Source organism: Podarcis muralis, chromosome 1 (assembly GCF_964188315.1).
Source record: "Podarcis muralis chromosome 1, rPodMur119.hap1.1, whole genome shotgun sequence".
NCBI lineage: Eukaryota > Metazoa > Chordata > Lepidosauria > Squamata > Lacertidae > Podarcis > Podarcis muralis.
Window position 1 is genome coordinate 4746272 of NC_135655.1, and position 12150 is coordinate 4758421.

Genomic DNA, 12150 nt, shown 5'->3' on the forward strand with positions numbered 1-12150 from the left:
CCTCAAATCGGTGACCCTCAGGCCCACGGGATAAATACAACCTAAACCTGCCCTCCCTCCATCTTCCTCGAGAATTTATGGCCTGGCTGTAACGTGTCCTAGAAGTCCGATAATTGATTTTCCTCACCCGGATAGAGAATAGAGAGCAGTGTGTGCGTGTAGAAAATAGATTTCTGCACAAAGGTAAAAGGTAGGTTGTTTTGCTCCACCCACTTTTGCTTCTGGCTCCGCCCACCACTGGAATGTGGCCCTCGGGGGCTTGTCGAGAAGCTGATGTGGCCCTCTGTTTGAAAAAGCTTCCCTGGTTTACACGTCGCTCACCGTGTCTCCTTCCCAGCGCTCTCCTCTTCAACGAAGTGAAATACGTCGCCACTGTGGCAGACCTCCAGAAGCTGGAAGACTCTCTGAAGGGTCACCGGGACCTGGTCTTTGCTTATGTGCAGGCTGTTGGGACGGCAGGTAATAAATTGGGCAACTTTTCTCAGCCGTGGAGGGGTCCCTTGTCTGTTTCCTCCCTCCAGCTCCAAAGATTGTGGAATCAGCTGCTGCAGAGCGTCGCTCTTGCTTATAAAGGCAGTGGCTGAACCGCGTTGAGCCAAAGGACGATGCTCTGGGATATCTGAAGGGCCGTATTTCTCCCCTACGATCCTGCCTGGGCTCTGAGATCTTCAGGGAATTCCCTTCTCTCAGTCTTTCCACCCTCCTGGAGGGAGCCAAGAGAGGGCCTTCTCGGTGGTGGCTCCTTCCAGACAACTTTGGAACTTCCTCCCCGGAGAAGCCAGACTGGCTCCCCACACCTTCTTGTCCTCCCGCAGGCAGGTGAAGACCGTTTTATTCCGACAGGCCTTTGCGGAAACCACTTGAAGCATCCCAATTGCTTTTCTTTGATTTGCTCATTGCAAACAGCTCAAGGTCTTGAAATTTTGATAATAAACCTGATTTGCAATGGGGGTTGAAGAATTTTGAATGCAGCTGTAAATATGAGTCCCTAAATGTCTTCCTCTTAGAGCACAGAGCATTGATGGAGGCTGCTTTCGTCTACGACTCTCTCAAGTTTGCCTTAACCACTGAAGTGATGGTTTTGAGGAGCATTCGGTATGTATTTGACACACACACACACACACACACACAGAGTAAGGCTGTGTAGCAGGGTAGGCAACCTAAGGCCCGTGGGCCAGATCCGGCCCAATCGCCTTCTCAATCCAGCCCACGGACGGTCCGGGACTCAGCATGTTTTTACATGAGTAGAATGTGTGCTTTTATTTAAAATGCATCTCTGGGTTATTTGTGGGGCATAGGAATTCGTTCATTTTTTCCCCCTTCCAAAATATAGTCCGCCCCTCCACAAGGTCTGAGGGACAGTGGACCGGTCCCCTGCTGAAAAAGTTTGCTGACCCCTGGGTGTTCCTTTTGCATCAGCAAATAATTGGAATAATTGGGTGCACTCTTCCCACCTTAGATCAAATCTATGCTGCCAGGTCCCATAAGAAAGCCGCAGAGATAGCGCAGGATAGTGCGCACCCCGGAAATGATCTCTTTCAGCTTCTGCCTTCTGGAAGAAGGTACAGGGTTATAAAGACTAGGACTAGCCGCCTGAGTAACAGTTTCTACACAAATGCAATTCTGGTTCTAAACGCAGCATAAGGGGTCTCTATAGTATAGTGGATTTTAAAATGGGGTTTCAGAGTTTTTAGGGGTTTTTGAATGTTTTGTGTAGTTTTTCAATTTCATTGTTCTGCATGGGACAATGACAATAAAGATATTATATCGTACAGTGGTACCTCGCAAGACGAATGCCTCGCAAGACAAAAAACTCGCTAGACGAAAGGGTTTTTTGTTTTTTGAGCTGCTTCGCAAGACGATTTTCCCTATGGGCTTGCTTCGCAAGACGGAAACGTCTTGCAAGTTTGTTTCCTTTTTCTTAACACCGTTAATACAGTTGCGACTTGACTTCGAGGAGCAACTCATAGAACGCGGTGTGGTAGCCTTTTTTGAGGTTTTTAAAGACTTTGGTGATTTTTGAAGCTTTTCCAAAACTTTCCCGACACCGTGCTTCGCAAGACGAAAAGAATCGCAAGACGACAAAACTCGTCGAACGAATTAATTTCGTCTTGCAAGGCACCACTGTATATCGTATTCTGGGTCCAGTTTGGCTTTTTTGCAAAGGTGGACAAATGCTACCTGGCTGTCTTTCTGGGCACACCTGGCATTGAGCGTGTCTGCATTTAGGAATGCACGCTCACGGGAGGCCAGGCCGGACCCTGTACTGATGCTCTTGTCTCTCCCTCCTGCAGCAGCGGAGAGCCGGACGTGCCGAGCTCAAAGCTCTTTTTCTGCCACTGCAAAGTGGCCACGGATCTGGACCGGCCGTGCCGGAGGACTCTGATGGGGCAGCCTCTGACCACGCTGAACATCCACAGGTTCCTGAAGCTGATGGCGGAGCCCCTCGTGGTACGGTTGGTGGTGGCCTCCTTCCCCCCTTCACCCGCACCCACTTATCCTGAGCTTTCTTCAAAGGCCTATTGGATTATAGAATCGTAGAGCTGGAAAGGGACCCCTGAGGGTCATCTAGTCCAACCCCCTGCAATGCAGGGATCTCTGCTCAAGCATCCATGACAGACGGCCATCCAACCTCTGCTTAAAAAGGAGGCATGGGAAGCAGCTGTCTGTCCTTGCCAGATCCCCCCCATCCCACATCCTCTCCGAAGAATGTTGGATTGGGAGACCAAAGTTCAAATCCCCCACTTAGCTACGAAGCTCCTATTTAACTCCTTTGTTCAGAATCATGAGGACTAGAAACTTGTTTATTTATTTTCAAATGATCTATTCTTTATTTCAGCAATTCCCAACCCCCCCCCCAGTATATATTTATTTATAAGGAAACGTTGTTGTTTAGTCGTGTCCGACTCTTCGTGACCCCCTGGACCAGAGCACGTCAGGCACTCCTGTCTTCCACTGCCTCCCGCAGTTTGGTCAAACTCATGCTGGTAGCTTCGAGAACACTGTCCCACCATCTCATCCTCTGTCGCCCCCTTCTCCTTGTGGCCTCCATCTTTCCCAACATCAGGGTCTTTTCTAGGCAGTCTTCTCTTCTCATGAGGTGGTCAAAGTATTGGAGCCTCAGCTTCATGATCTGTCCTTCCAGTGAGCACTCAGGGCTGATTTCCTTCAGAATGGATGTGTTTTATCTTTTTGCAGTCCCTGGGACTCTCAAGAGTCTCCTCCAGCACCAGAATTCAAAAGCATCCATTCTTCAGCGATCAGCCTTCTTTATGGTCCAGCTCTCACTTCTATACATCACTACTGGGAAACCATAGCTTTAACTATACAGTGGTACCTCGGGTTAAGTACTTAATTCGTTCCAGAGGTCTGTACTTAACCTGAAATTGTTCTTAACCTGAAGCACCACTTTAGCTAATGGGGCCTCCTGCTGCCGCCGCGCTGCCACTGCACAATTTCTCATCCTGAAGCAAAGTTCTTAACCTGAAGCACTATTTCTGGGCTGGCGGAGTCTGTAACCTGAAGCGTATGTAACCTGAGGTACCACTGTACAGACCTTTTTCGGCAAGGTGATGTCTCTGCTTTATTTATTTCAGCAATTCCCAACCCCTGGTATATATTTATTTATAAGGAAACATAGCAAAATATAATGAAATGAAGCAAAACAGAAGTAAGGGGAGTATCTGGGACTAAGCATATAGGAACAGGTTTCCACACCAAAATCAAACACAATAAATTCCTATCACAGAGTTCCAGAGAAGATAAATGGGTTTGCATTCTCCTGTACCTTATTACTCCATGACGTTATGAAAAGGCTCCGTTTCCCAGTGTAGGCATGACCTTGTTGTCTTTCCTCTCTGGTTCCCACCATCTAAGTAACTTCAGCCATACAACCAGGAAGGCTCACCTGGTGCCTTCACGAAGGAGCGTTTCCACCCCCATCGTTCTGCCCGGACACTGAGGTCCAGCGCCGAGGGCCTTCTGGCGGTTCCCTCATTGCGAGAAGCCAAGTTACAGGGAACCAGACAGAGGGCCTTCTTGGTAGTGGCACCCGCCCTGTGGAACGCCCTCCCATCAGATGTCAAGCAGATAGAGAACTACATTAACTTTTAGAAGACATCTGAAGGCAGCCCTGTTTAGGGAAGTTTTTAATGTTTAATGTTCTGTTCTGTTTTCTTATATTCTGTTGGAAGCCGCCCAGAGTGGCTGGGGCAACCCAGTCTAGGTGGGCAGGGTACATAAAGTAAATTATTATTAGTAATAGTAGTGGTAGTATAAATTATTACTATTTTATCTTTAGGTGACCTGCAAAAATGTTCCTCTAACCCCAGGCCTTTGGCTAATTACGCAACCTGTGCCCTCTTAATCTGGGGTGTGCATGTGTTGCTGTTTTGATGTTGTGTATTTTTGTGTTTTGATATTGTCAACTGCCCTGTGATCCTCAGATGAAGTGCAGTATAGAAACTTAATAAACAACAACAACACATACATACCGTATTTTTCGCTCTATAACACGCACCTGACCATAACACGCACATTGTTTTTAGAGGAGGAAAACAAGGGAAAAAACCTTCTGAATGAAACAGTGGATGTATCATTTTTGTGCTTCATGCTGTGGCCACAGACATGTGATCTGATGGTGAATTTGGGGTGACCCAATGCAAAAATCCTGAGGATCCATGTGGATCTATGCTTTGTAACCACATTTTAAGTGGGGAGCGAAGGAAAAACAAAGAAGGGACATGAGAGGGGTGTGCAGAGAAGCAGCTGGCTAAGAATGCAGGAGAGGGATTTAACGGGAGGGAGGAAAGAAAGGCAAAAGTTTCCCCCCACCCAAGCACCCAAGCCATCCCTCTCTCTCTCTCTCTCTCTCTCTCTCTCTCTCTCTCTCTCCCAGCAGCACCGGAGCACAGAGAGGAATTAGAAGGAAAGACCTCTGCTTTCCCCTCTGCTTGCCTGGAGGGGAGGGGCTTTCCCTGCTCTTTGTTCCGTTTCAGCAATCACAGCAACGAAACAGAGGAGGGTGGGCAGTAAGACCCTGAGGCAGAATGCAGGAAAGCAGCCGCTTCCTCTTTTCAGGTTTCCCTTCTCCGTGACTCGCAATTTGATTTTTGCCTGATTTTTCGGCTCCAGGGACCACACATTCGCTCTATAACACACACAGACATTTCCCCTTCCTTTTTAGGAGAAAAAACCTGCGTGTTATAGAGGGAAAAATACGGTACATACATACGTACAAAGTCCCAGATTTTACAAATGATAATTCTGGCAGCAGTTAAGAGACGTTGCATGACTCCTTTGGCTTCTGTTAGTACAATTTTATGAACATATCTGAACAGTAAAAGTACAGCCAACTATTACTGCAAAGAACTCAAATTTGTCACTGCATCTTTCTGTTTGTTTCCTTAAAGAAGGTGGATTTCCAGGGGAGCACTGAGTACAGTATTATTACTTCTTTTTTGGGGAGGCAGGCAGTAGGCCAAATAAATTTGGGAATCTCTGGTGTATTTACCCTGAAATGGCCTCTCTCCTGCAGGCAGAGGCTACGGAAGACCCAGAAAAGGTTTCCACCACTCACCTCCACCTGGGCCTTCCTCTGATCTTCATCCTGGCTCACGAGGAAACCTTGGAGGCAGATAAAGGAACTGCAGAGTTTGTGGCCTGGCAGCTGCTGGGCAAGGCTGGAGTCCTCCTGCTGTCAAGGTATTTGAGGACAAGAGGTATTTAGGGAAGGGGAGCGATTTGGGGAAGGGGAGAAGAAGATGGGTGGGTTTCTTTTTAACCATTTATAACCTAAGTACCACCAATCATCCGACAGAAGTTAATCAAAACAAGTCTGTCAAAAAGGGAGGTAACAATAAAGTATGAAAGAGACAGGTTGCTAGAAGTGAAAAAGAAAATCGTGTGAAGGATGAAGGAAGTCAAATGGAAGGAAATAAAAATGGAAATTATATATATATATAGAGAGAGAGAGAGTGTGTGTTAGTTCAGTATTCTTTTGTACGTTATTCTTTGTTCTTTGTTTCCCCCCCCCCATTCATTTTATTTGTATTTTTGGGGAAGGTTGTTTGTTTTTGTTGTTGTTCTTTGTTATGTGTTTATGTTGGAAATAAATTCAATTTAAAAAAGGGGGGAAGATGGGTGGATTTCTGAGATATCTTCTCACTGTGGGAGCTGACCATCCACACAGACGCATGAAGGGCCCGGTGCTGCGCGCATTTACACAGAAGTAATTCCCGCTGAGCAATGACAAACCTAGGCAGCATCTTAAAAAGCAGAGACATCACCTTGCCGACAAAGGTTCGTCTAGTTAAAGCTATGGTTTTCCCAGTAGTGATGTATGGAAGTGAGAGCTGGACCATAAAGAAGGCTGGTCGCCGAAGAATTGATGCTTTTGAATTCTGGTGCTGGAGGAGACTCTTGAGAGTCCCATGGACTGCAAGAAGATCCAACCTCTCCATTCTGAAGGAAGTCAGCCCTGAGTGCTCACTGGAAGGACAGATCCTGAAGCTGAGGCTCCCAAGACTTTGGCCACCTCATGAGAAGAGAAGACTCCCTGGAAAAGACCCTAATGTTGGGAAAGATGGAGGGCGCAAGGAGAAGGGGGCGACAGAGGACGAGATGGTTGGACAGTGTTCTCGAAGTTACCAGCATGAGTTTGACCAAACTGTGGGAGGTAGTGGAGGACAGAGGTGCCTGGCGTGCTCTGGTCCAGGGGGTCACGAAGAGTCGGACACGACTAAACAACAACAACAAAGTCCCACTGAGTTCTTCCTGACAATAAACTGAAGGTGTGCCTAGGATTAAGGACAGGACTCTGGACTAAATGGGCCCCCTTGGGCCTGATCCTGCGGCCAGGCTCTCCTTAGGTTCTTAAAGGCAGGTTGATTTGATTTATTGTACTTCTGTGCCACTGTTCATTCAGATGAATCCCAAATTAACTTACAGACAAGAAATAAAAGTAACATAATGGAACATCACAAATACAGCACAGAGCACACAAAATAATGAACAAATCATCAATAAAGCAATCTATAAAACACTGTTAACAAAGCAGCAACTAAAAATTAAGCTTAACACCACAGTTGCAGCAGTCATTTTATATCATCAAATCAGCAGGGCATTTATAATCCATAAAACAATATTAAATTCATATACACACTCCGTGCCTTTGAGAGGTTTGCTGCAAACAATAGGCTGTTAGAACCAATTCTTAACTCTAGTCCTGCTAGGTAGAGAGGGGAGAGTTAGCTCTAGAAATGTGGGTGGTTTTAGCCATTTTGGGCAGCGTTCACAACCTTTCTCCCCCCTTTCTAACCCACAGCTCAATGGTAGAGCAGTCCAGTCTGGCCACAGGAGAGCTGTCCCTTAGATATATAATAATAATATAATAATAACAATTCATTATTTGTACCCCACCCATCTGGCTGGGTTTCCCAGCCACTCTGGACACCTTCCACAAAGACCAGAAATACACTAAGATGTCACACATTAAAAACTTCCCTGAACAGGGCTGCCTTAAGATGTCATCTGAATGTCAGGTCGTTGTTTATCTCTTTGACAGCTGATGGGAGGGCGTCCCACAGGGCGGGCGCCACTACCGAGAAGGCCCTTTGCCTGGTTCCCTGTAACTTGGCTTCTCGCAGCGAGGGAACCGCCAGAAGGCCCTCGGTGCTGGACCTCAGTGTCCGGGCAGAACAATGGGGGTGGAGACACTCCTTCAGGTATACTGGGCCTTTGAGGCCGTTTAGGGCTTTAAAGGTCAACACCAACACTTTGAATTGGGCTCGGAAACGTACTGGGAGCCAATGTAGGTCTTTCAAGACGGGTGTTATGTGGTCTCGGCGGCCGCCCCCAGTCACCAGTCTTATTTACATTCCTCATTTCAGGTTTTAATGCCTCGTTTTTTATCTTGAAAGGAGCTCCATCAGCTTGGATGTTCTTCCCCGGTGTAACGTCGCCCTCAAGACACCTGAGGAGGTTAGTTCGTTGTCGCTGGTGTCATTAAGGCTCCCTCTCTGTTTTGCAACCTACAGCAGGCCTGCTCAGTAGCAGGTTCCATTGCAGCAAATGGGACTTACTCCCGGGTAAATGTGTGCAGGCTTGCAGCCTTGACTGGTTTCAGTGATCTGGTATTTCCGCAGGGTGCGCCTGTTAAATACTTGGTTCTGAAAGACGTGGATGAGATCATAGCCTTGGTGGAAAACGGCAAGCAGAGGGAACCCACACAGGAGCGTGAGGAGGAGGAGGAAGAAGAGGAGGAGGAGGAAGATGGTGAGAACTACGAACAAGGTAGATTTACTAATTCATTTTATCTGGTAAAAATTTTACGCCGCTTGATGGTTGAAGGAAAAACCCAAGATGGCTTACAAAGAGAGTAAGGCAATAAATATAAACAACTCATCAAAACATTCAAAAGGTAAAATCAACAAGCCACTAAACAGATGAAAACATTCTCCATGTCTGAAGATGGTCTGAAGTGGCCAGGTTGCTCACCGGAGCAAGACGGTTTGAGCTTATTGCACCGATCCTGGTCCAACTACACTGGCTACCAATTAGTTTCTGGGCCCAGTTCAAAGTGCTGGTTTTGAGCTATAAAGCTTTAAATGGCTCAGGACTGCAATACTTCAAGGACTGCCTCTTCCCATATGAACCTAGCCAGTCCCTGAGATCATCTTCCAAGGCCTTATTCATGTGCCTCCTCCTCTAGAGGTCCAGAGGTGGCAACACGAGAACGGGGCCTTCTCTGCAGTGGCTCCCAATCTGTGGAATGCTCTCCCCAGGGAAGTTCGCCTGGCATCATTATACACCTTTAGGCGCCAGGCAAAAACGCTCCTTTTTAAACAGGCCTTTGGTTGATCTGACGGACATCCTATACCCTTTTAAAATATGGCTCTTTTTTGGGGAGTGGGGTATTATTGGGTTGGGGCTTTTATTTTTATATACTGTGATCTTTTTGTGTGAATCGCCCTGAGACCTCCAGGTATAGGGCGGTATATAAATTCAGTCAATCAATCAATCAACAGGCTTATCTAAATAAAAATGTCTTTAGCAGGTGCTGAAAAGATGACGGCAAAGTTGCCTGCTTTATATCAATAGGCGGAGAGTTCCAGTGTGTGCTTGCTTGTATGTTTCCGAGCACAATTCAAAGTGTTGGTGCTGGCCTTTAAAGCCCTAAACGGCCTCAACCCAGTATACCTGAAGGAGCGTCTCCACCCCCATCGTCCAGCCCAGACACTGAGATCCAGTGCCAAGAGCCTTCTGGGGTTCCCTCACTTCAAGAAATGAGATTACAGGGAACCAGGCAGAGGGCCTTCTTGATGGTGGCGCTCGCCCTGTGGAACACCCTCCCATCAGATGCCAAGGAAATAAACAACTACCTGACTTTTAGAAGACATCTGAAGGCAGCCCTGTTTAAGGAAGTTTTTTGAAGTTTTATTCTGTTTTTAGTCCTCTGTTGGGAGCCGCCCAGAGGGGCTGGGGAAACCCAGCCAGATGGGCAGGGTATAAGTAATATATTAATTTTTTTATTATAATATTGCTGCTGCAGTAAAAGTCATTGATAGCTTCACCCTCCGTGAAGTCGTGGGGTGCTCTCTGAACCCTGCTGAAAGCATGCAGCGGGAGAGCCAGTGTGGTGTAGTGGTTAAGCATGGTGGACTCGTAATCTGGTGAACCGGGTTCGCTTCCCCGCTCCTCCCCATGCAGCTGCTGGCTGACCTTGGGCCAGTCACACTTCTCTGAAGTCTCTCAGCCCCACTCACCTCACAGAGTGTTTGTTGTGGGGGAGGAAGGGAAAGGAGAATGTTAGCCGCTTTGAGACTCCTTCGGGTAGTGATAAAGCGGGATATCAAATCCAAACTCTTCTTCTTCTTCCTTGTCTTGAGAAGGAGCCTGTGTTTTTTACCCTGCAGAGATCCAGGATGACGAGGTGGTGGAATCGGTCATCAGGGACCGGAAGCGTGAACTTCCTCTTGAGCACATCCAGACCCTGACGGAAGACTCCTTCGCCCCTGCTCTGGCAAAGACCAACTCCACGGCCGTGCTCTTCTATGCCAGCTGTAAGTAAACAGCCCCCAATAGTTCCGCGTTTCACCTTTCCAGGAACCAGCTCTCTCTGTTCCGCTGCTTGAAACAAAATTTAAAAAATCCTTCCAGTAGCACCTTAGAGACCAACTAAGTTTGGGAATGGGTGACTGGCTGATAGGTGTGGTAAACCTGTTGACAACTGTTTCTCTGTCTTGTGATTCCTGATATCAGATTTATGTCCATTTATCCTTTGGCGAAGGGTTTGGTCTGTTTCTCCAATATAGAGAGCTGAAGGGGGGCACTTTTGGCATTTGATGGCATAAACAATAGGAGAACAGTAGGAGAAGACTTCAATCTCCCAGGACATTCTATGCAAGATCTCAAATTAGCTGTTTTAATACAAAAGACAGCATCTTAAAAAGCAGAGACATCACCTTGCCAACAAAGGTCCGTATAGTAAAAGCCATGGTTTTCCCAGTAGTGATGTATGGAAGTGAGAGCTGGACCATAAAGAAGGCTGATCGCCGAAGAATTGATGCTTTTGAATTGTGGTGCTGGAGGAGACTCTGGAGAGTCCCATGGACTGCAAGAAGATCAAACGCATCCATTCTTAAGGAAATCAGCCCTGAGTGCTCACTGGAAGGACAGATCGTGAAGCTGAGGCTCCAAGACTTTGGCCACCTCATAAGAAGAGAAGACTCCCTGGAAAAGACCCTGATGTTGGGAAAGATTGAGGGCGCAAGGAGAAGGGGACGACAGAGGACGAGATGGTGGAACAGTGTTCTCGAAGCTACGAACATGAGTTTGACCAAACTGCGGGAGGCAGTGGAAGACAGGAGTGCCTGGCGTGCTCTGGTCCAGGGGGTCATGAAGAGTCGGACACAACAACAAATACAAAAGAATTTTAGAAATAGACTGGAAAGAGAAGTTGCTGAATTGCAACTTATTCCCAAACTTAAAACCATGGAGAGACCTGGTCTGAATAGAGAGTTGGATTCTTATCTCATTATGCATTAAAAAGCTATTTTTAGCCATCTCACCCTTTGCTTTTTCCTGTAAGACCAACTGCAGTCATTAACAGTCGTCAACAGGTTTACCACACCTATCAGCCAATCACCCATTCCCACCACCCTTCTGAGTAATACCCCTCCCCACCCTCTCACTATATAGAAGGGTCCGGTGACTTCTGTTTCAGTCTATCTGAAGAAGTGTGCATGCACACGAAAGCTCATATCAATAACTAACTTAGTTGGTCTCTAAGGGGCTACTGGAAGGATTTTTTTAATTTTGTTTCGACTACGGCAGACCAGCACGGCTACCTGCCTGTTCTGCTGCTGTTTCTTATATTTGGCCTTCCCTCTAGCGCAAATGTTGAATTGGGCTCTGGCGTGGAAATCCAGCATCCTTGGAATGCCAGGGCCCAGCAAATGTTCTGGGTGTTGCTGTATTTTCTGAAGCAAAGCCTTCCAAGAAAGGTTCAGTAATAAAACCTCTACTTTGCATGCAGAAACTCCCATGTTGTTTTGCGACAACGGGGAGCAGTCCTTCCTCCAGATCTCCACCATTACGAACCGGTATTAGATCTAAACATTACTGACCTTTAGCTTAAAATCTACAAATTACAGTGGTGCCTCGCAAGACGAAATTCGTTCCGCGAGTTTTGTCGTCTTGTGGTTTTTTACGTCTTGCGAAGCACGGTGTCGGAAAAGTTTTGGAAAAGCTTCAAAAATCACCAAAGTCTTCAAAAACCTCAGTAAAGGCTACCACACCGCGTGCTATGAGTTGCTCCTCGAAGTCAAGTCGCAACTGTATTAACGGTTTTAAGAAAAAGGAAACAAACTTGCAAGACGTTTTCATCTTGCGAAGCAAGCCCATAGGGAAAACCGTCTTGCGAAGCAACTCAAAAAACCAAAAACCCTTTCATCTTGCGAGTTTTCCGTCTTGCGAGGCATTCGTCTTGCGAGGTACCACTGTATCTTCACTGGCTTTCCAGCATCTTCTCTATGATCATTTGGGCCTTTCCTTCTTTTTGTGCATTGGGAATAAGTCTGTAGTCTAGTTTCGTTATGGGTGTCTTGTTTGTAATTAAGTATTTTTTTGATCTGAACATTATATGTGTGT

The 12150-nt window shown here is 46.7% G+C and overlaps 1 protein-coding gene across 4 annotated transcripts in view; it reads left to right on the plus strand.

Moving 5' to 3' along the window:
* The window catches only part of TXNDC16 (thioredoxin domain containing 16), a 51341-nt gene that overhangs the window by 20487 nt on the left and 18704 nt on the right, over positions 1-12150 (plus strand). For all 4 annotated transcript variants that reach the window (XM_028723865.2, XM_028723948.2, XM_028723777.2 and 1 more), the window contains 7 exons: positions 338-459; positions 1008-1095; positions 2295-2451; positions 5537-5703; positions 7920-7980; positions 8145-8292; positions 9915-10061. In XM_028723865.2, the coding sequence (XP_028579698.2) occupies positions 338-459; positions 1008-1095; positions 2295-2451; positions 5537-5703; positions 7920-7980; positions 8145-8292; positions 9915-10061 (890 nt within the window). The remainder of the gene's footprint in view (positions 1-337; positions 460-1007; positions 1096-2294; positions 2452-5536; positions 5704-7919; positions 7981-8144; positions 8293-9914; positions 10062-12150) is intronic.